The 24,399-nt window shown below is 45.1% G+C and overlaps 1 protein-coding gene across 1 annotated transcript in view; it reads right to left on the bottom strand.

Moving 5' to 3' along the window:
- Nucleotides 1–24,047, bottom strand: part of psmg1 (proteasome (prosome, macropain) assembly chaperone 1) — a 38,828-nt gene extending 14,781 nt beyond the window's left edge. The window contains exons 1-4 of the mRNA XM_072585658.1: nt 23,873–24,047; nt 8,908–9,017; nt 6,764–6,918; nt 5,198–5,260 (exon numbers count right to left, since the gene is read on the bottom strand). Of these exons, the coding sequence (XP_072441759.1) occupies nt 5,198–5,260; nt 6,764–6,918; nt 8,908–9,017; nt 23,873–23,979 (435 nt within the window). The 5' untranslated portion in view covers nt 23,980–24,047. The remainder of the gene's footprint in view (nt 1–5,197; nt 5,261–6,763; nt 6,919–8,907; nt 9,018–23,872) is intronic.
- Nucleotides 24,048–24,399: the final 352 nt, after the last annotated feature.

The raw sequence follows: 24,399 nt of genomic DNA, 5'->3' as shown, positions 1-24,399 counted from the left end.
ATACCGCAAGGCAAGAGTTATTGCTGGGGAAAGGCAATTATGATGTGATTAGGCAAGATTTAGGATGCAGACGATGGGGAAGGATGCAGGTGATGAGCACAATTGAAATGTGGAGCTTATTCAAGGAACAGCTACTGCATGTCCTTGATAAGTATGTACTTCTCACGCTGGGAGGAAGTGGTTGAGTGAATGGGCGATGGCTTACTAAGGAAGTTGAATCTCTTTTCAAGAGGAAGAAGAAGGCTTATGTTAGGATGAAACGTGAAGACTCGGTTAGGGCGCTTGAGAGTTACAAGCTAGCCAGGAAAGACCTAAAGAGAGAACTAAGACAAGCCAGGAGGGGACATGAGAGGTCGTTGGCAGATAGGATCAAGAAAAACCCTAAAGCTTTCTGTAGGTATATCAAGAATAAAAGAATGACGAGAGTAAGATTAGGGCCAATCAAGGACAGTAATGGGAAGTTGTGCATGGAGTCCGGAGGAGATAGGAGAAGTGTTAACTGAATATTATTCGTCAGTATTCACACTGGAAAAAGACAATGTTGTCGAGGAGAATACTGAGTTCAGTCAGGTTACTAGACTAGAAAGGATTGAGGTTCACAAGCGAAGATCAATAAGTCACCTGGGCCAGATGGGATTTATCCTCAAATTCTCTGGGAAACCAGGGAAGAGACTGCAGAGCCTTTGGCTTTGATCTTTATGTTGTCATTGTCTACTGGGATATTGCCAGAAGTGAGGATAGCAAATGTTGTCCCCTAGCTCAAGAAGGGGAGTAGAGACAACCCTGGAAATTATAGACCAGTGAGCCTTACTTCAGTTGTGGGAAAAGTTTTGGAAAAGGTTATAAGTGATAGGATTTATAATCATCTCGAAAGGAATAAGTTGATTAGGGACAGTCAACATGGTTCTGTGAAGGGTAGGTCGTGCCTCACAAACCTTATTGAATTCTTTGAGAAGGTGACCAAACAGGTGGATGATGGTAATGCGGTTGGTGTGGTGTATATGGATTTCAGTAAGGTGTTTGATAAGGGTCCCCACTGTAGGCTATTGCACAAAATACGGAGACAAGGGACTGAGGGTGATTTAGCAGAAATTGGCTAGCTGAAAGAAGACAGAGGGTGGTAGTTGATGAGAAATGTTCATTTTGGAGTTCAGTTACTAGTGGTGTACCACAAGGATCTGTTTTGGGTCCACTGCTGTTTGTCATTTTTATAAGTAACCTGGATGAGGGCGTAGAAGGATGGGTTAGTACATTTGCAAATGACACTAAGGTCGGTGGAGTTGTGGACAGTGCTGAAGGATGTTGAAGAGGATCTTGAACAAGTACTTCTCTTCAGTATTTACGAACGAGAGGGACCGTATTGTTGAAGAGGAGAGTGTGAAACGGACTGATAAGCTAGAAGAGATACCTGTTAGGAAGGAAGATGTGTTGGACATTTTGAACAACTTGAGGATAGACAAGTCCCCCGGGCCTGACGGGATATATCCTAGGATTATGTGGGAAGCAAGAGAGGAAATTGCAGTACCGTTGGCAATGATCTTCTCGTCTTCACTGGCAACTGGGGTGGTACCAGGGGACTGGAGAGTAGCGAATGTTGTGCTCCTGTTCAAAAAAGGGAATAGGGATAACCCCGGGAATTACAGGCCAGTTAGTCTTACTTCTGTGGTAGGCAAAGTAATGGAAAGGGTACTGAGGGATAGGATTTACGAGTATCTGGAAAGACACTGCTTGATTAGGGACAGCCAGCACGGATTTGTGAAGGGTAGGTCTTGCCTTACAAGTCTTATTGAATTCTTCGAGGAGGTGACCAAGCATGTGGATGAGGGTAGAGCAGTGGATGTAGTGTACATGGATTTTAGTAAGGCATTTGATAAGGTTCCCCATGGTAGGCTTATGCGGAAAGTCAGGAGGCATGGGATAGAGGGAAATTTGGCCAATTGGATAGAAAACTGGCTAACCGGTCGAAGTCAGAGAGTGGTGGTAGATGGTAAATATTCAGCATGGAGTCCAGTTACAAGTGGAGTTCCGCAGGGATCAGTTCTGGGTCCTCTGCTGTTTGTAATTTTTATTAATGACTTAGATGAGGGAGTCAAAGGGTGGGTCAGTAAATTTGCAGATGATACAAAGATAGGTGGAGTTGTGGACAGTGAGGAGGGCTGTTGTCGGCTGCAGAGGGACTTAGATATGATGCAGAGCTGGGCTGAGGAGTGGCAGATGGAGTTCAACCCTGCCAAGTGTGAGGTTGTCCATTTTGGAAGAACAAATAAGAATGCGGAATACAGGGTTAATGGTAGGGTTCTTGGTCAGGTGGAGGAACAGAGGGATCTTGGGGTCTATGTACATAGATCTTTGAAGGTTGCCACTCAGGTGGATAGAGTTTGTAAGAAGGCCTATGGAGTATTATCGTTCATTAGCAGGGGGATTGAATTCAAGAGTCGTGAGGTGATGTTGCAGCTGTACAGGACTTTGGTTAGGCCACATTTGGAGTACTGTGTGCAGTTCTGGTCGCCTCACTTTAGGAAAGATGTGGAAGCTTTGGAGAGGGTGCAGAGAAGATTTACCAGGATGTTGCCTGGAATGGAGAGTAGGTCGTACGAGGATAGGTTGAGAGTTCTCGGCCTTTTCTCGTTGGAACGGCGAAGGATGAGGGGTGACTTGATAGAGGTTTATAAGATGATCAGAGGAATAGATAGAGTAGACAGTCAGAAACTTTTTCCCCGGGTACAACAGAGTGTTACAAGGGGACATAAATTTAAGGTGAAGGGTGGAAGGTATAGGGGAGATGTCAGGGGTGGGTTCTTTACCCAGAGAGTGGTGGGGGCATGGAATGCGCTGCCCGAGGGAGTGGTAGAGTCAGATTCATTGGCGACCTTTAAGCGGCATTTGGATAGGTACATGGATGGGTGCTTAATCTAGGATAGAAGTTCGGCACAACATCGTGGGCCGAAGGGCCTGTTCTGTGCTGTATTGTTCTATGTTCTATGTTCTATGTTCCAGAGGAACACAGATAAGCTACAGAGCTGGGTGGGCTGAGAGGCAGCAAATGGAGTTTAATGTGGAAAAGTGTGAGCTGATCCACTTTGGAAGGAGCAACAGGAATAAAGAATACTGGGTTAATGGTAAGATTCTTGGCATTGTAGATGAGCAGAGAGATCTTGGTGTCCATGAATAAATCCCTGAAAGTTGCCACCCAGGTTGATAGGGTTGTTAAGGAGGCATACGATGTGTTAGCTTTTATTCGTCAAGGGATTGAGTTTCGTAGCCACGAGGTCATGCTGCAGCTGTACAAAACTTCGGTGCGGCCGCACTTGGAGTACTGCATATAGTTCTGGTCACCGCATTATAGGAAGGATGTAGAAGCTTTGGAAAGGGTTCAGAGGAGATTTACTAGGTTGTTGTCTAGTATGAAGAGAAGGTCTTTTGAGGAAAGGCTGAGGGACTTGAGGCTGCTTTCATTAGAGTGAAGAAGGTTGAGAGGTGACTTAATTGAGACATATAAGATAATCAGACGATCAGATAGGGTGGACAGTGAGAGCCTTTTTCCTCAGAGAGAGAAGATCAGCATAGGCCTGCTTCTTTGGGTCCAATAGCTTCTAAAGTGCCTGACTGCTTTCAGTGAACAGCCAGACTGCCAAAATCAAATCAAACCAGAGAAAATCTGAGGTGGGGGAACTTTCATTGTACAAGTGTTTTTTAAAACTTTTTCTAAAAACTTGAAAGCCTTTTGCCTGAGGCAGTAACCATTAGTTATAATCAAATTGGCCTTAAAACCCTTCAAACTTAGACTTTTCGGAGTCTATATCTTGTACAATCTCTCTGAAAAAAAACCAAGGACACCATAACCTTGTTAAAGAAGCAGCAACACCACACCAGAGATGTATCCACTTTTATGTTTTCTAAGACCTCTCGCACTTTCTCTTCTGTAATGTGAACGGTTTTCAAAAATTCAACATTTATTTCCCCGAATTCTCGAGCCTCTATTTCTTTCTTCACAGTAAAAACTGATGTGAAATATTCATTCAGTATCTCTTCCATCTGCTGAGGGTTCAGCACATAGACAACCTCGTTCATCTTAAGGGGTCCTATTCTCTCCTTACTTGTGCTTTTCCTCTTAATGGAGTTGTAGAATCTCTTTGTATTATCCTTAACCTTATCTGCCAAGGCTATTTCATGTCCCCCTGCTGCCCTCCTTATTTCCCTGAGAATATCCCTACACCTTTTATACTCTTCAAGACATTCACTGGATCCCAGTAGTCTATATCAAATATATGACTCTTTCTTATTCTTGATCTTTATTCATCCATTGTTCTCTACTTGTACCAGCTTCACCCTTAACTCTAACAGGAACATAATGCTCTGAACTCTCGTCATCACACTTTTGAAAGCTTCCCAATTGTTAGTCACTCTGTTACCTGCAAACAGTCTACTCCATTTAACTTTTGGCAATTCTTCTCTCATGCCATTAAAATTTGCCTTATTCCAATAAACTTTCATATGGAAGGCCTTTCCTTTACTATAACTATTTTAAAACTAATAGAATTATGATCACTGATCCCAAAGTGTTCTCTTAATAACACGTCAGTCACTTGGCCTGCCTTATTTCCCAGGAGCAGGTCAGGTTTTGTTCTTTCTCTAGTAGGTACATTTACATATCCTTCTGCCATATACAAAAATTAAAAATTCAGCTTCACAAAAGAGGCAGTGAAAGGTGTCTATTGGTATTTTGTTTCTTTATTAGTATACAGGATTTGGGTGTCAGTGGCAAGGTGTTACTTGGATTTCTACTTTGTAGAATTCAGTGGAAGACAAATAAGCAGCTCCACATTAATATGGAACTAGAGTCACCCAGACCAAGTAAGGACAGTAAATTCTCTATCCTAAAGGTTATTAATATACTATTTAGGGCTTTCTGACAATCTGTGTATTTCATGATCACTTTATAAACATCAGCCTTTTCTTCTGAGATTAATTTAAACTGAATTCAAATTCTCAAACGGCCCCAGAGAGATGCACACTCAATTTGTTCTAGATTATCAGCCAAACTCCAGGATAACGCTACATATTCCCAATCTGTTGCTGTTCCATGAACAAAAACGTAAACCAATATATACAGCATTAGTCTTGTGCCATGCATCTTACAAAAATTCCAGTGACACTGCTGCAAAAGTAGAACAGTCAAAGCAACAGTCAAAAGTACCTTTTCAGTCCACTGGAAGAGTTGATCCTCAGCCACGTAACAGTTACAATGGCAGGTTAGAATCTGTAAGAAAAGAGACAGCGCATTAAAAGACAATACCTGGGCATTGCTGAAAAATGACACATTTTGTGGAAGATTTTGTCTTGCACTCAGGACCTTCACAAAACCACTACTTTAAAGCAAATAACATTCTATACTATATGACACTCTGTTCATCCTGTTGTAAATATCCTGATGAGTGCAAGATGAAAAGCTTTGACAAAATAAATATTTTTTCAGCAATGTTTCCTGAAGTATAGAATTTGAGCAATGTACATTTCTATGGCACTTTTTAAGATCTTAGGATCTGTTTTGAAAGTGTAGATACTGCTTCACCTTGAGGAATTTTAATAGCTTGATAGCAGGAATTACTGCAAGACATAAACATGAAAAACAGCAACATTCGCAGACAAAACAGGAATCGATACTGATGAAGATATTAGTTCATTCACAACTTTGACCAACTTAGGACCGAACTGCTGAGTAGGTTTTGGGATTCTGCTACATTTATCAAAGAGCAGAATAGTGCAGCTTCTAATGAAAACACCACAGAATAAATCTATTACCCTGGGGTGACATGGGATTCTGCACTCTCTGTGCCTTACTTCCATCAACTTGCAATATCCTTCACATAGAACAGGAATGAGAGTTTGAAAAGGTAAATTGTGGCACTGAACCCAGGCAAACATCAATCATTGTTCGCCCAGTATGTGGTTCACAGGACTATTCAGACTGAAGAAAAAGCCACCAGGTCTCCCACTGCTCATCACCATCTGTGATGGCGACATGTCTAAATATTTAGCAAGGTTCCGATCAAATTGCACTATGATTCTTGAAGGAAGCCAGTCTGGCAGCATCACGGTCAGTCCACTTGCAACAGTCTTACCCATCAGGTCAGACTGAGCTTGTGAAGGCTGAATTTGAAGTTATATAATCATACAGTACGAAAACAAATCCTTCAATTCAATCAGTCCATGTGGACCATAATCCCAAACTAAACTACTAATACACTGGCCCATATCCCTCCAAATATTTCTTATTCATGCATGTCAAAATGTCTTTTTAATGTTGTAACTGTACCTGCATCCACCATCTCATCTAGAACATCATTCACATATAAACCACTCACTGTGTAAAAGACTTCCTGTCAGGTCTTTTTAAACTTTTTCTCCTCTCACCTTAAAAATATACCCCTTACTCTTGAAATCTCCCCACCCTAGGGAAAAAACACCTGCCATTCACCTTATCTATACTCCTCATAATTTTATAAATCTCTATAAGGTCACCTCTCAATCTCCAATGCTCTAGTGAAAAAAATCCGAGCCAATCCAGTCTCTCCTTATAATTCAAACCCTCCATTCCTGGCAATATCCTGGTAATTCTTTTCTGAACCCTCTCCAGCTTAACAATAATAAGCACTTGAACAGGAATGAGAAACGAGTCAGTAGCTGGGGCAACTGTCTCTTCCACACACATTTTAACAGATTGCCAGATATCCAGACACACTCAACAAATCAGTGAACAGACCATTGGATTGGATGTCAGCCGGTAGAGAAGACATGATGTGTCAGTGGGAAACTGCTGATTTATGGTATCTGTGCCTTTAACTCTCTCATTCCACAGTGTAACTGCTCCAATTATTTCCCAGCTCCCCGAGCATTGAACAAAGGAGTTCAGAAAACCTGTTAAAAGGAACAGCAGAAGTCAATAACAGAATTAATTTACTCATTGCTATATATTGAATCACTGAGGGTACAACAGCAAAGTAAATGGAGAAGCAATCAGGGAAATCAGCACTTACATTTTAATAAAGAGAGGAGTGTAGTGGTTCAAGAAGGCACCTCACCACCACCTTCTTATTTAGAAATAATTAATAATTAAATATTGGAAACAATTCTAAGGTATAAATGAATGTGCATTTGGAGAGGCAGGAATTAATCAAGAACAGGCAGCACAGCTTTGTTAAGGGAAGGTCATGTCTGACCAACATGACTGAATTTTTCAGAGATGTGTAGATGAGACCAACGCTTTTGATGTTGTCTACTCGGACTTTCGATAAGGGCAAGACCTTTGTTAAGCTCCCACACAGGAGACTGATAGTGAAGGTAAAAGTCCATGGGATCAAAGGAAATTTGGCAAATTGGAATTAGAATTAGCTGAGTGGCAGAAGGCAGAGGGGTGTTGTTGTGACTGGAAGATGGGGCCCTTGCTCAGCCAGTTTATGAATGATACAAAAATTGGTGGGGGTGGTAAAGAGTGAGGAGGACAGCCTTAGGTTACAGATGGATATAGACTGGCTGGTCAGATGGGCTGATCAGCGGCAAATAAAATTCAATCTGGAGAAGTGTACTGTGATGCACTTGGACAGGACAAACAAGGCAAAGGAATGTGTGGTGAACAGTTCCACCTCGAGAAGCGCTGAGGATCAAAGGGACCCTGATGTGCATGCACATCGGTCATTTCAGGTAGTGGGACAGGAATATAAAGTGATGAAGGAGGCATATGAATATGAACCTTTATTAGCTGAGGCACAGAGTTTATGCTGGACTGATCATATCAGCTTGGTTTGGCTACAGTTGGAGTACTATGTGCAGTTCTGGAATCCACATTATAGGAGGATTGTGAGTGCACTAGAAAGGGTGCAGAGATTTACCAGGATGTTCTCCAGGCTGGAGAGTTTCAGTTATGAAGAGAGATTGGACAGATTGAGGTTATTTTCCTCAGAGCAGAGGAGACATGATAGTGATGTATACAATTATGAGGGACACAGATCGGGTAGATAAGAAGAAACATTTCTCCTTGACATAGGGATCAATGACCAGGGGCACAGCTTTAAGGGAAGGGACAGAAGGTTTAGAGAGGAGGTAAGGACAAATGTTTCCACACAGAGGGTGGTAGGAATCTGGAACTCACTGCTTGTAAGGGTGGAGAGGCAGAAACCCTCATCCCATTGAAGTAGTATTTAGAGGTACACTTCCAACGCCAAGGCATTGGTGGTTGCTTTTGATCAGTTTGATGGGCCAAAAGGGCTACTTCTGTAGATCTCTGTGACTCTAAATGCTCAGCCAGCCAGTTTGTGGATTAATAAATACTAATAAGATTGTAAGAAAACAGACCAGGAGAGACAGACCAAGGGAAGAGTTAGGGACAGACCTAGGGGAGAGAGAGTGACAGACCTAGGGGAGAGTGAGGGACAAACCGAGGGGAGAGGGACAAACTGAGGGGAGACAGAGGGACAGACAGAGGGGTGAGAGAGACAGACCGAGGGGAGAGAGAGGGATAGACCAAGGGGACAAAGAGAGACAGACCGAGGGAAGAGAGAGAGAAACACAGATTGAGGGGGGAGAAAGAAACAGACAGACAGACAGACCGAGGGGACAGAGACAGGCAGAACGAGGGGAGCTGAAAGTTTGCATTGTTCTGGAGCTACTTGAATTCTGAGAAAGCCTGGCCATGTTTGATTGCAGTAGAGCAAGGATACAGTACAAGGTGGAGGTGCATGCAATGTGAAATGTTTCTTTTAAAACGAATGGAAGACAATCATACAGATCAGCACATAAATCAGATCATCAACAACGTGATATTCAAACAATGTGATCCTAGACTGAAGGAGAAACATCATCTGACAACAGTTCCCACCTGGAGACCCCATCAGCACCTTCCTCACTCACCTACAGCATTCTGTCCAACAGCAATCAGAAATGTAGAGCAAGGCAATCTCTGCTCTGTTGTGCTTTCAGTTGAAGTTCTGCTCTCTGGACTCCACTGAATATTTATCTTTCTGGTGAAGAAGACACAAATACAATTAAACTTCAGTCTGAAGAAAATCCACATCACAGGGAAATGTTTTATCGAACTTCTGGTTAGTTCCTGAATAAATACCAAAACTATTAGTGACAAGTTGAGGAAAAGATCATCAGGAATATAAAGTCAATGCAATTCATCCGCATGTGAAGAAAGCTGGCCAAGTCTGGTTGATAAGGGTGCTCTGGCAGTTCGGACTCCCCCAGACAGAGCTGATCAGAAAGCAGGAAGAAACAAACTGGCAGAGGCTTGTAAATCAGCAAAAAACATAAAGCTAGAAAAAGTGAGCATCTGAATGGGAAGAGACGATTAAGTGATTTCCATGTGTAATCTGACTCAGTCTGCCAAAGAGTTGCCAGTTGAAATGTTAACCTGCTGTTATTTTTTCCAAATAAACTGTATCACCTGGAACTGTACCAATGGAACGCTCAGAATTTCTGATCTCACCCCATCTAACATGAGTTGATACTTTACCACAGAAACCATCCAAAAGATGTGCAGATCCTGAAGATTCAGAATGTTGGTGTTTCACCTCCGATAGGCAAGCTTCAACTAAATGTGTTGGTAATCCTGGTCGTTGGTAACTCCCCGTGCTTTGTGTCTTGCCTTTATGACTGCAAACTTGCTTTTGGTATTACATTAGGAGAAAGTGAGGACTGCATTGGTATTACATTGTGCATTATTGTGAATTATAAACCCCCAACCTCATTATGGCATCCAATAAACCCAAGGGAAGTGGAAGAAGATGCACATCAGAGTTGTGTTTACGTTAAAATAGAAAAATGGCACTTCTGGAAGTACCGCAAAGAATAAAAATTGAAAAGTTTGATGAACGAATGTAATGTTGCCTCATCCACAATAAGGCCCCAAAAGAATCAATGCTGAAGCCTGAATCAAACAAAGCTGTTAAAGGCATTCTGCATTAAATACACAATATTAGAGAAGCTAAATTACTTTGCTGGATAACTGATGAGTTGACCCAGTGAACATAACCTCATTAATTCAACTGATGGACCAGGGTGTCAACCAGAATTATGAAATGTTATTGAGCAAGAAATTTTACAAGAAAGTTCATCAAGCATGAAGGCACCGCACCTCTTTATTAGAGAGTTATAGATATATCCCCATGTAGATCAGTGCTCACTTGCATATATTAACTCTAGAATTACCACAGATATCCAAGTAATGTTTGGAGTGATCAAAGGTACCATAACTGATTTAATGAGCCATTTGCAGTTTCACTATTATCAGCCATGTGTACTCAGACATGGTCAAGCACATGCTACTGGTAGGATCAATCAGGTAGGTGAACCAAAGGCAAGTGGGCAATGAGGGAAGAACCAGCGCAGTGGTTGTGTGTGTGGGGGGGGGGGGGGGGGGGGGGGGGGGAGAACTGCCAACAACAAAGTGGCAATATCTCGGCAGAATACAGGCAGAGGGAGATACGCAGTATGCACTGGCGTCACACAATGCACTGTACCACCCAAACACACACCACCGATCACTCCCTTTCATTGCGCACCACGAGAGTACAGAAGTCCCGGCCTGAACCTCAGGTGGGATAGACGATGGGGTACATGGATGTGTGTGGACTGGCTGCAAAGTCAAGCTACCATTACCACCAAACTTGGAACCGTTGCCCACAAACTCATGCCTGGCCTTCCCAGAAAGGGAATCCTGGCACAGCGTCCATGTCCCTTCTTGTCTGACCAAAAGCAAGTCCTGAACTTCTTAATGTCTTTTCTATTTTAACCTGTTCATAGATGCTATTACACACTCTCTAGAGCAGGGGGACTTGAGCTCAGGCCTCCTGGTCCACAGGAAGGGACACTACCACTGGGCTCCTAGCAGCGCTTCTTAAACAATTTCTCCCTGACTCCTTTCAAGTTCATCTCAGAGAAAGAGCTGTGGGTGCTGACTGTCGCTGAGAGAAAACCCGTCAATCTGATTTTCTGAAACCTTTCTCAAGAGTCTAGAAGACCTTCCAGGAGGTAATGAGATAGGTGTTCCTTGGTGGCAGTCCAACAAGATGACCCACTGCTAGAAACATAAACTTAGAGAGCACACACCAAAGCCAGGGTAATGGCAGCCCCTGAATGCTACTGTGTTAAAAGTGGTGTGCTGCTGAACAAATGGAGACACCCCAATGAACCCTGCAAATGAGGAATGGGCAGTGATCTACCAGGTAATGACTCTGCTGAGGAAATATTGCAACTACACCTTCAAATTTCAACAGCTGGCCATGATGCGAACCAACTTCATAGGAGAGTTGGTTAGCTCAGTTGGTTGGATGGCTGATTTGCAATGGAGAGTAATTCCAACAGTGTGGTTCAATTCCTGCACTGTCTAAGATTACCATGAAGGACTCTCCTTCTCAAGCTCCCCTTTGTCAAAACTGTGGTGACCCTCAGGTTAAACCACCACCCGCTATCTCTTCTCCAATGAGAGAGCAGCCCTGTGGTCTGGTAAGACTAGAGCGACTTTACCTTACTTGATGCAAACTTGCAGAAAACCTCACTAAAGTCCCCTCACAATCTTATACACCTCAATCAGTCCCCCCTCAGCCTTCTCTGCTCTAAAGAAAACAACCTGAGCCTATCCAGCCTCTCTTCTGAGCTAAAATGCTCCATCCCAGGGAACAGAGAGTCATAAAGATGTACAGCATGCAAACAGACCCTTCAGTCCAACTTGTCCATGCTGACCAGATATCCCAACCCAACCTAGTCCCACCTGCCAGCACCTGGCCCATATCTCTCCAAACCTTTCCTATTCATATACCCATCCAAATGCCTTTTAAATGCTGTATTTGTACCAGCCTCCACCACTTCCCCTGGCAGCTCATTCTAATCACCTGTTGCCTGAAAAAGTTGCCCCTTAGGTCTCTTTTATATCTTTCCTCTCTCATCCTCTCCAGCTCTGGACTCCCCCACTCCAGGGAAAAGACCTTGTCTATTTACCCTATCCATGCCCCTCATGATTTTATAAACCTCTATTTTATAAACATCCTGGTGAAGCTCCTCTATATCTGCTCCAGGGCAACTACATCCTTCCTACAGTGAGGCAATCAGAACTGCACACAGTATTCCAGCTAGTCCAAGAGTGTGGTGCTGGAAAAGCACAGCAGGTCAGGCAGCAACCAAGGAGCAGAAGAATCAATGTTTCAGACATTAGCCCTTCATCAGGAATTCATCAGATGAAGGGCTTATGCCTGAAACATCAATTCTCCAGCTCCTCAGATGCTGCCTGACCGACTGTGCTTTTCCAGCACCACACTCTTGGACTCTGATCTCCAGCATGTGCAGTTCTCACTTTCTCCTATTCCAGCTGTAGCCTGTCTAGAGCTCCAACATAACCTCCTTATTCATAAAATATATCAGTCATGGCACAGATTAAAGTGTCCCATATGCTTTTTAAACACCCTATCAACCTGTCCTAGAAGACACATACAACACAGGAGCAGAACTCTGCCATTTGATCATGGCTGATAGCTTTCTCAACCCCTTTCTTCTCCTTTCTCCCCATAACCCTTGATCCCATTACTAACCACGCACCTCTCTATCTCTGTTTTAAATACACTCGATAATCTGGCTTCCACAGCCTTCTGTGGCAGTGCATTCCACAGATTCACTACCCTCTGGCTGAAAACATTTGTCCTCATCTCAGTATTTAAGGGTCGTCCCTTCACTCTGAGGCTGTGCCCTCAAGTTCTAGTCTCTCCTGATGGAAACACTTTCTCCATGTCCACACCTTTTGGTATTCTAGAAGTTTCAATCAGATTCCCCTTCATCCTTCTAAACTCTATTGAGTCCAGACCCAGAGTCCTCATCTGCTCCTCTTACAACAAGCCCATTCTCATAAACTCCCTCTGGACTGCTTCTAATGCCAGCACATCCTTCCTTAGATACGGGGCCTAAAACTGTTCACAATATTCCAAATGTGGCCTGACCAGGTCCTTACACAGCATCAGCTGTATATCCTTGCTCTTCTACTGTAGCCCTCTTGAAATGAACACTAACATTGTATCTGCCTTCCTAACTACCAACAGAACCTGCATGTTAACACTGAAAATATCCTGAACTCAGAGTCCCAAGTCCCTTTGTGTTTCAGATTTCTGAAGCCTTTCCCCATTTATGCCTCTATTTTTCCTCTAAAAGTTCATAACCTCACACCTTTCAACATTGCATTCCACCTGCCACTTCTTTGCCTTCAGTTTCTTCATCCATATCGTTAATGTATAATGTTATAACTATGAATAGTTGTAGTCCCTACACTGACCTCTGCGGAACTCCTCTAGTCACCAGCTGCCATCCTGAAAAAGACTCCTTTATCTTCACTCTCTCCCTTCTGCCAGACAGCTAATCCTCCATCCATGCTAGTAACTTGCCCCTAACACCATGGGCTCTTATTAAGAAGCCTCCTGAGCAGCACCTTGTCAAAGTCCTTCTGGAAGTCTAAACAGATCATGACTGTTGCCTCTCCTTTGTCTAATTTGCTCGTTACCTAGAGTCACAGAGATGTACAGCATGGAAACACACCCTTCGGTCCAACTCGTCCAGATTTCCCAACCCACTCTAGTCCCACCTGCCAGCACACGGCGCATATCCCTCCAAACCCTTCCTATTCATATACCCATCCAGATGCCTTTTAAAAGTTGTAATTATACTAGCCTCCATCACTACCTCTGGCAGCACATTCCATACACGTACCACCCTCTGCGTGAAAAAGTTGCCCCTTAGATCTCTTTTATATGTTTCCCCTCTCACTCCTAAAACTATGCCCTCTAGTTCTGGACTCTCCCCGCCCCCCCCAGGAAAAGACTTTGTCTATTTATCTTATCTATGCCCCTCACGATTTTATAAACCTCTACAACATCACCTCTCAGTCTCTGACGCTCCAGGGAAAACAGCCCCAGCCTATTCAACCACTCCCTATAGCTCAACTCCTCCAACCCTGGCAACATCCTTGGAAATCTTTCCTGAACCCTTTCAAGTTTCACAACATCTTTCCGATAGGAAGGAGACCAGAGCTGCACACAATATTCCAAAAGTGGCCTAACCAACGTCCTGTACAGCCACATGACCTCCCAACTCCTGTACTCAATACTCTGACCAATAAAGGAAACCATACCAAACGCTTTCTTCACTATCCTATCTACCTGTGACTCCACTTTCAAGGAACTATGGACCTGCACTCCAACCTCTCTTTGTTCAGCAACACTCCCTAGGACCTTATGATTAAGTGTATAAGTCCTGCTAAGATTTGCTTTCACAAAATGCAGCACCTCGCATTTATCTGAATTAAACTCCATCTGCCACTTCTCAGCCCATTGGCCCATATGATCAAGATCCCGTTGTAATCTGAAGTAACCTTCTTCGCTGTCCACTACACTTCCAATTTTGGTGTCATCTGCAAACTTACTCACTATACGTCTTATGCTCGCATCCAAATCATTTATATAAATGACAAAAAGTAGAGGACCCAAGAACGATCCTTGTGGCACTCCAGTCTGAAAAACAACCCTCTACCACCACCCTCTGTCTTCTACCTTTGAGCCAGTTCTGTATGCAAATGGATAGTTCTCCCTGTATTCCATGAGATCTAACTTGCTAACCAGTTTCCCATGGGAAACCTTGTTGAATGCCTTACTGAAGTCCATACAGATCACATCTACCACTCTGCCCTCATCAATCCACTTTGTTACTTCTCCAAAACACTCAATCAAGTTTGTGAGACATGATTTCCCACACACAAAGCCATGTTGACTATCCCTAATCAGTCCTTGCCTTTCCAAATACATGTACATCCCTCAAAATTCCCTCCAACAATTTGCCCATCACCAATGTCAGGCTCACTGGTCTATAGTTCCCTGGCTGGTCCTTACCACCCTTCTTAAACAGTGGCACTACGTTTGCCAACCTCCAGTCTTCCGTCACCTCACCTGTGACTATTGATGATACAAATATCTCAGCAAGAGGCCCAGCAATCACTTCTCCAGCTTCCCACAGAGTTCTAGGGTAAACCTGATCAGGTCCTCGGGATTTATCCACTTTTATGTGTTTCAAGACATCTAGCACTTCCTCCTCTGTAATATGGACTGTTTCAAGATATCACCATCTACTTCTATACATTCTATATCTTCCATGTCCTTTTCTACTGTAAATACTGATGCAAACTACTCGTTTAGTATCACCCCCATCTCCTGCAGCTCCACACAAAGGCCACCTTTGAGAGGCCCTATTCTCTCCCTAGTTACCCTTTTGTCATTAATGTATTTATAAAACCCCTTTGGATTCTCCTAAACTCTATTTGCCAACGCGGTCTCATGTCCCCGTTTTGCCCTCCTGATTTCCCTCTTATGTATACTCCTACTTCCTTTATACTCTTCTGAGGATTCACTCGATCTATCCTGTCTATACCTGACATATGCTTCCTTCTTTTTCTTAACCAAACCCTCAATTTCTTTAGTCATCCAGCATTCCCTATACCTACCAGCCTTTCCTTTCACCTTAATAGGAATATACTTTCTCTGGATTCTCGTTATCTCATTTCTGAAGGCTTCCCATTTTCCAGCTTACCTTTACCTGCGAACATCTGCCCCCAATCAGCTTTTGAAAGTTCTTACCTAATACCATCAAATTTAGAACTTCAACTTTTAGGTCCAGTCTATCTTCTTCCGTCACTATTTTAAAATGAATAGAATTATGGTCACTGGCCCCAAAGTGTTCCCCCACTGACACCTCAGTCACCTGCCCTGCCTTGTTTCCCAAGAGTAGGTCAAGTTTTGCACCTTCCCTAGTAGGTACACCCACACAAAGAATGAACTGAAAGAATTCTAACAGATTTGTCAGGCATGACCTCCCCTAGACAAAGCTGGGCTGATTCAGTTCTATTTTATCATGCACTTCCAAGTATTCCACAGTCTCAACCTTAACAATGCACTCTAAAATCTTATCAATAACCAAGGTCGTGCTAACCAGCCTATCATTTACTGGCTGCTGCCTCCTTCCCTTCTTAAACAGAAATGCTACATTAACCATTTTCCCGTCCTCTGGGATCCTCCCTGACTCCAACAATTCCTGAAAGATCACCACCAATGCCTCTAAAAAATCCTCAGCTATCTCTTTCAGAACTCTGGGGTGCAGTCCATCTGGTCTGGTTGATTCAGATCTTTCAGCTTCCCCAGCACCTTCTCCTTAGTGATGGTTACTACACTCACCTCTGCCCCCAACTCTCTTCAAGTTCAGGTATGCTGCTGGTGGCTTCCCTGTGAAAACTGATGCCAAGTCCCTATTCAGTTCCTCCACTGCTTCTTTGTTCCCCATTACTACTTCTCCAGCCTCATTTTCCAGCAGTTAATCTTGCAATTGTCTGTTATATTATGTGGTAGCTTACCCTCATACTTCATCTTCTCCCCCATTATTTTTTTTTGTAGTTCACGTCTGCTGGTTTTTAAAGGCTTCCCAATCTTCTGGCTTCCCATTAATATTCATCACATTGTATGCTTTTCCTTTTGCTTTTATGCTGTCCCTGACTTCCCTTGTTATCCACAGTCACCTTGTTCTCTCCTCAGTATATTTCTTCTTCCTTGAGATGAATTTCTGCTGGACCTCCTGAATTACCCCCAGAAGCTCTTGCCAGTGCTGCTCCATCATCTTTCCTGCTATGCTCCCTTCCAATCGACCACGCCAGCTCCTCCCTCGTGTCTTTGTGGTTACTTCACTCAATTGTAACACTGTTATATCTGATTCCTGCTTGTCCCTCTCAAACTGCAGGATGAATTCTATCATATTATGGTCACTGGCCCCAAAGGTTTCCTTCATTTTATGCTCCCTAATCAAATCTGCCTCATTACACATCACCAAATCCAGAACTGCCTGTTCCCTAGTGGCCTCGACCACAAGCTGCTCCGAAAAACCATCTCATGGACATTCCACAAATTCCTTGGAACGTAATATCCTGCAGCCTTCGGGAATCTGTGGAGAAGAATCCCATAATCCTTCAGTTCCTCTGAGCTTCATCGTGTCCTACCATTCATTGAGTGTTCACTTGTCTTGTTACTTTTTCCAAAGTGCATCACCTCACACTTTTCAGGTTACATTCCATCTCCCTCTGATCTGCCCATTTGACCAATACATGTGTATCTTCTTGTAATGGCCTTCCTCACCATTAACTGTTCAACCGATCTCCTTGTCATCCACAAACTTACTTATCATAACCCGCCCCGACACTCTCATTTATATTGTTCAATGAACTCCAATAAATTAGTTAAACTTGATTTCCCTTTGACAAAACTATGTTGGTGCTTCCTGATTAACGTAAACCTTCCCATATGCCTTTATGTAAAATCTTTAATAACAGGTTCTGAGATTTTGCTTTAAATGTTCAGCTAACTGGCCTGTAACTTCCTGCTTTCCAGCTCCTTCCCTCTCTGAATAAAGGAGTTACATTAGTTATCTCCTAACCTAAATGAACATTCCCTAAAGCTGGTGAGTTTTGGAAAATTAAAGTCAATGCACTAACCTTCTTACGAATGACTTCTCTGAAGACCCTCGAATGAGATCCAGCAGGACCCAGGGACTTGTTTACTCGCACGTCCAATAATTTGCTCAGCACTACTTCCCCGGTTACTGTAATTTTCTTGAGCATTAGTTATTTCTGGGATGCTATTGTACCGTCTAGATTGAGGATCAATTTTAAAATTGTTCAACTTCCATCTCTTTATTCTCCATGACTAAAGCCCCAGACTGTTTTCAATAGGACTAACACTTACTTTGTTAACTCTTTTCTTTTTGAAATATCTGTCAGTCCCAAAGTCAAACCAGAATCAACTGAAATGTCAAACCAGAGTCAAACTGGAGTCAATCCTTGAGTTAGTCCCAGTGTCAATCAGAGATAGCTCCAGAATGAATCTTGGATCAACCAAGTCAGTTCTCAAGTTAAACCAAACACAATCCCAGAGTCCAAGCACAATCAATCCCAGTCTCAAACGGGAGTCAGTTCCAGAGCCAATCCTGCAGTCAGTCTTGGAGTCACACTTAGTGTCAAACCAAAGTCAGTCAACATCAATCCAAACTCAATGCAGGAATCAGTACAGAGTCAGTCCAGAGCCAACCTAGAGTTAATTCAGAATTAGTCTCAGAGTCAATCCAGAGCCAGTGCAAAATCATGTCCGCAGTCTACCCCAGAGACATTTCAGAATCAGTCCAGGAATCAATCTGGAGTCAGTCCTGGTGTGCATCTGGAGTCACTGAACATAGGCCCATGATGCTGTGCTGAACATGACCCCAAGTTAAACTAATCCCTTCTGCCTGCCCTTGGTCCAGATCCTTCTATTCCTTGCATATTGATGTGTTTTATCTAAAAGCCAATTAAATGCCCCTATCGTGTCTGCCTCCATCATCACCCTGGCAGCACGATCCAAACTCCTACCACTCTGTAAAAAAAACTTGCCCCTCACATCTCCTTTGAATTTCCCCCTCTCACCTTAAATGCATACTCCAAGTTTTAGATATACCATCTTCTTCCTCTTGTCAAGCAAATGTTGTTCCCTTGTTCAAGAGGGGAGTAGAGACAACCCTGGAAATTATAGACCTGTGAGCCTTGTCAAGAGGAAAAAAAAAGGTTTATGATAGGATGAGATGTGATGACTCAGTTAGAGCGCTGGAGAGTTACAAGTTAGCCAAAAGAGCAAAAGACCAAAAGAGAGAACTAAGAAGAGCTAGGAGGGAACATGAGAAGTCATCGGCATACCACGAATAAAAGAATGACTAGTGTAAGATTAGGGCCAATCAGCCATAGTAGTGGGAGGTTGTACATGGAGTGAGAGGAGATGGGAAAGTGCTAAATGAATACTTTTCATCAGTATTCTCACTAGAAAAAGACAACATGGTTAATGAGAATACTGAGATACAGGCTACTAGACTGGATGGGATTGAGATGCAAAGGAGGGCGTATTAGCAATTCTGGAAAATGTAAAAATACATCAGTCCCCTGGGTCGGATGGGATTTATCCTAGGATTCTCTGGGAAGCCAGGGAGGAGATTGCAAAGCCTTTGGCTTTGATCTTTATGTCATCATTGTCTACAGGAATAGTGCCACAAAACTGGAAGATAGCAAATGTTGTTCCCTTGTTCAAGAGGGGAGTAGAGACAACCCTGGAAATTATAGACCTGTGAGCCTTCCGTCGGTTGTGGGTAAAGTGTTGGAAAAGATTACAAGAGATAGGATTTATAATCATCTCGAAAGGAATAAGTTGATTAGGGATAGTCAACACAGTTTTGTGAAGAGTAGGTCGTGCCTCACAAACCTTATTGAGTTCCTTGAGAAGGTGACCAAACAGATGGATGAGGGTAAAGCAGTTGATGTGGTGTATATCGATTTCAGTAAGGCATTAAACTTAAGGTTCCCCACGGTGCGTTATTGCACAAAAGTATGGGATTGAGGGAGAGTTAACAGCTTGGATCAGAAATTGGCTGGCTGAAAGAAGACAGAGAATGGTAGTTGATGGGAAATATTCATCCTGAAGTTCAGTTATTAGTTGGGTACTGCAAGGATCTGTTTTGGGTCCACTGTTGTTTGTCATTTTTATAAATGACCTGGATGAGGGCGTAGAAGGGTGGGTTAGTAAATTTGTAGATGACACTAAGGTAAGCAGAGTTGTGGATAGTGTCGAAGGATGCTGTAGGTTACAGAGAGACATAGATAAGTTGCAGAGTTGGGCTGAGACGTGGCAAATGGAATTTAATGCGAAAAAGTGTGAGGTGATTCACTTTGGAAGGAGTAACAGGAATGCAGAGTAATGGGCTAATGATTAGCTTCTTGGTAGTGTAGATGAGAAAAGAGATTCAGTGTCCAGGTACATAGATCCTTGAAAGTTGCCACCCAGGTTGATTAGATGCCCTACAGAATGAAAACAGGCCCTTCAACCCAACAAGTCCTCACTGACCCTCTGAAGAGTAATTCACCCAGACCCCTTCCACTTCCTTATATTTATCCCAGATTAATGTACCTAACACTAAGGGCAATTTAGCATGGCCAATTCACCTGATCTGCACATCTTTGGACTGTGGGAGAAAACCCATGCAGACACGGGGAGAATGTGCACACTCCACACAGACTGTCGCCAGAGGCAGGAATCGAATCTGGGTCCCTGGCGTTGTGAGGCATCAGTGCTAACCATTGAGCCACCATGTCACCCCAAAGGTTGATAGGTTTGTTAAGAAAACGTACAGTGTGTTAGCTTTGATTGGTAGAGGGATTGAGTTTCAGAGCCATGAGGTCATGCTGCAACTGTACAAAACTCTGATGCAGCCACATTTCGAGTATTGCGTACAGTTCTGGTCACCACACTATAGGAAGGATGTTGAAGCTTTGGAAAGGGTTCAGAGGAGGTTTACTAGGATGTTGACTGGTATGGAGGGAAGGTCTTACCGAGGAAAGGCTGAGGGACTTGAGACTGTTTTCGTTAGAGAGAAGAAGGTTGAGAGGTGACTTAATTGAGACATATAAGATAATCAGAGGGTTAGATAGGTTGGACAGTGAGAGCCTTTTTCCTCGGATGGTGATGGCTAGCACGAGGGAACATAGCTTTAAATTGAGGGATGATAGATATAGTTGAAAAATGTGGTGCTGGAAAAACACAGCTGGCCATGCAGCATCCGAGGAGCAGGAGAATCGACGTTACAGGCATAAGCCCTTCTTCAGGAATGAGGCTGGTGTGCCAAGCAGGCTGAGATAAAAGGTAGGGGGGAGGGGAATTTGGGGGAGGGGCGCTGAGAATACAATAGGTGGAAGGAGGTGAGGGTGAGGGTGAGGGTGAGGGTGATAGGCCGGAAAAGGGGTGGAGGCGGAGAGGTCGGGAAGAAGATTGCAGGTCAAGAGGGTGGTGCTGAATCCGAGGGTTGGGACTGAGATAAGGTGGGGGGAGGGGAGCTGGAGAAATCTACATTCATCCCGTGTGGTTGGAGGGTTCCTAGGCGGAAGATGAGGCGCTCTTTCTCCAGGTGTCGTGTGGCCAGGGTCTGGCAATGGAGGAGGCCAAGGACCTGCATGTCATTGGCGGAGTGGGAGGGGGAGTTAAAGTGTTCAGCCACGGGGCGGTTGGGTTGGTTGGTCCGGGTGTCCCAGAGGTGTTCCCTGAAACGTTCCACAAGTAGGCAGCCTGTCTCCCCAATGTAGAGGAGACCACATAGGGTGCAGCGGATACAGTAAATGATGTGTATGGAGGTGCAGGTGAATTTGCGACAGATATAGAAGGATCCATTAGGGCTTTGAAGGGAGGTGAGGGGGAGGTGTGGGAGCAAGTTTTGCACTTCTTGCGGTTGCAGGGGAAGGTGCCGGGAGTGGAGGTTGGGTTGGTGGGGGGTGTGGACTTGACAAGAGAGTCACGGAGGGAGTGGTCTCTCCTGAATGCTGATAGGGGTGGAGAGGGAAATATATCCCTAGTGATGGGGTCTGTCTGGAGGTGGCGGAAATGACAGAGGATGATACGATGTATCTGGAGGCTGGTGGGGTGGAAGGTGAGGACCAGTGGGGTTCCGTCCCGGTGGCGATTGGAGGGGCGGGGTTCAAGGGCGGAGGTGTGGGAAGTGGAGGAGATGCGGTGGAGAGCGTCGTTGACCACGTCGGAGGGGAAATTGCAGTCTTTGAAGGAGGAGGCTATCTGGGTTGTACGGTATTGGAATTGGTCCTCCTGGGAGCAGATGCGGCGGAGGCAGAGGAATTGGGAATATGGGATGGCGTTTTTACAGGGGGCAGGGTGGGAGGAGGTGTAATCTAGGTAGCTGTGGGAGTCAGTCGGTTTGTAGTAAATGTCTGTGTTGAGCCGGTCGCCCGAGATAGAAATGGAGAGGTCTAGGAAGGGGAGGGAGGAGTCTGAGACGTTCCAGGTAAATTTGAGGTCGGGGTGGAAGGTGTTAGTAAAGTGGATGAACTGTTCAACCTCCTTGTGGGAGCACGAGGTAGCGCCGATACAGTCATCGATGTAGTGGAGGAAACGGTGGGGTGTGGTGCCAGTGTAGCTATGGAAGATGGACTGTTCCACATATCCGATGAAGAGGCAGGCATAGCTGGGGCCCATGGGGGTGCCCATGGCTACTCCTTTGGTTTGGAGGAAGTGGGAGGATTGGAAGGAGAAATTGTTAAGAGTGAGGACCGGTTCAGTCAGTCGAAGGTGGGTGTCAGTGGAAGGGTACTGGTTGGGTCGGCGGGAGAGGAAGAAGCAGAGGGCTTGGAGGCCTTCGTGATGGGAGATGGAAGTGTATAGGGACTGGATGTCCATCGTGAAGCTAAGGTGTTGGGGGCCAGGGAAGCGAAAATCATGGAGGAGGGGGAGAGCATGTGTGGTGTCCCGAACGTAGGTGGGGAGTTCTTGGACTAAGGGGGACAGGACAGTGTTGAGGTATGCAGAGATGAGTTTGGTGGGGCAGGAGCAGGCTGAGACAATGGGTCGGCTGGGGCAGTCGGGTTTGTGGATTTTGGGTAGGAGGTAGAAACGGGCAGTGCGGGGTTGTGGGACTATGAGGTTGGAGGCAGTGGATGGGAGATCTCCTGAAGTGATGAGGTTATGGATGGTCTGGGAGATGATGGCTTGGTGGTGTGAGGTGGGGTCATAGTCAAGGGGGCAGTAGGAGGAGATGTCTGTGAGTGATAGATATAGGACAGATGTCAGGAGTAGTTTCTTTACTCAGAGAGTACCAGGGGCATGGAAAGCCCTGCCTGCAACAGTAGTAGACTCACCAACTTTAAGGATATTTAAATGGTCATTGGATAGACATATGGACGAGAACAGAGTGGTGCTGGAAAAGTACAGCAGATCAGGCAGCATCCGAGGAGCAGGAGAGTCAATGTTTCAGGCAAAAGCCTCATTCTTGATGAAGGGCTTTTGCCTGAAACGTCAATTTTCCTGCTGCTTGGATGCTGCCTGATCTGCTGTACTTTTCCAGCGCCGCTCTAATGTTGACTCTACTCCAGCATCTGCAGTACCCACTTCTGCCAAACGAACGAGGATGGAATAGCGTTTGGCAGACGGGCTTCAGATTCCTCACAGGTCGGTGCAACATCGAGGGTCGAAGGGCCTGTATCGTGCTGGCATGTTTTGTGTTTTATGTTCTAACCCTATCTATGAATCTCATCACTTTATATTTTTCCATCAAGGTGGTAAAAACAATGACTGCAGATGCTGGAAACCAGAGTCTAGATTAGAGTGGTGCTGGAAGAGCACAGCAGTTCAGGCAGCATCCGCGGAGCTGGAAAATCAACGTTTCGGGCAACAGCCCTTCATCAGGAATAAAGGCAGTGAGCCTGAAGCATGGAGAGATAAGCTAGAGGAGGGTGGGTGTGGGGAGAAAGTAGCATAGAGTACAGTGGGTGAGTGGGGGAGGGGATGAAGGTGATGGGTCAGGGAGGAGAGGGTGGAGTGGATAGGTGGAAAAGGAGATAAGAAAGTAGGACAAGTCCGGACAAGTCATGGGGACAGTTACTGAGCTGGAAGTTTAGAACTAGGGTGAGGTGGGGGAAGGGGAAATGAGGAAACTGTTGAAGTCCACAGAGGCAGCCCTCAGCCTCTCCTTTTAGCTGATACTGTGTAATCCAGGCAGTATCCTGGTAAACCTCAGTCTACCCTCTCCACAACATCCCTGTAATGTGGTGGGAACCACAACTTACCACAATCCCCCCTCCCCCTCCCTGTGTGTGTGACCTGACTGACCCTGCTGCTGCTGACCTCTAACCTCACTGACCCTCCCTACAATCCCCAATCACCCCCTCACCCCGGCTACACTCCGGAGCTCACCCCCTCCCCCCTCACACCAGTCTCAAGCGGCCCGGCCTCACCTCTGGCCCTCAATCTCCCTCCGGATCTCCACATCCTCATCATCAGCGTCGTCGTCTTCCACCGCCCGCGAGAAAACCGGCACAACCTCCCCGAAAAACGTGGCCATCACCGAGAGGCCTGTCCTCACACTCCCCCCCGGGCTGCACCGATCCACTCCCACCGTCAGAGGGAGCTCGTGTCCATCTGTGCTGCACCGATCCACTCCCACCGTCAGAGGGAGCTCGTGTCCATCTGTGCTGCACCGATCCACTCCCACCGTCAGAGGGAGCTCGTGTCCATCTGTGCTGCACCGATCCACTCCCACCGTCAGAGGGAGCTCGTGTCCATCTGTGCTGCACCGATCCACTCCCACCGTCAGAGGGAGCTCGTGTCCATCTGTGCTGCATCGACCCACTCCCACCGTCAGAGGGAGCTCGTGTCCATCTGTGTTGCACCGACCCACTCCCACCGTCAGAGGGAGCTCGTGTCCATCTGTGCTGCACCGATCCACTCCCACCGTCAGAGGGAGCTCGTGTCCATCTGTGCT

This window comes from Chiloscyllium punctatum, chromosome 15 (assembly GCF_047496795.1).
Source record: "Chiloscyllium punctatum isolate Juve2018m chromosome 15, sChiPun1.3, whole genome shotgun sequence".
Classification (NCBI taxonomy): Eukaryota; Metazoa; Chordata; class Chondrichthyes; order Orectolobiformes; family Hemiscylliidae; genus Chiloscyllium; species Chiloscyllium punctatum.
The sequence above is the reverse complement of the archived record's forward strand: the minus strand, read 5'-3'. Positions and strand labels throughout refer to the sequence as shown.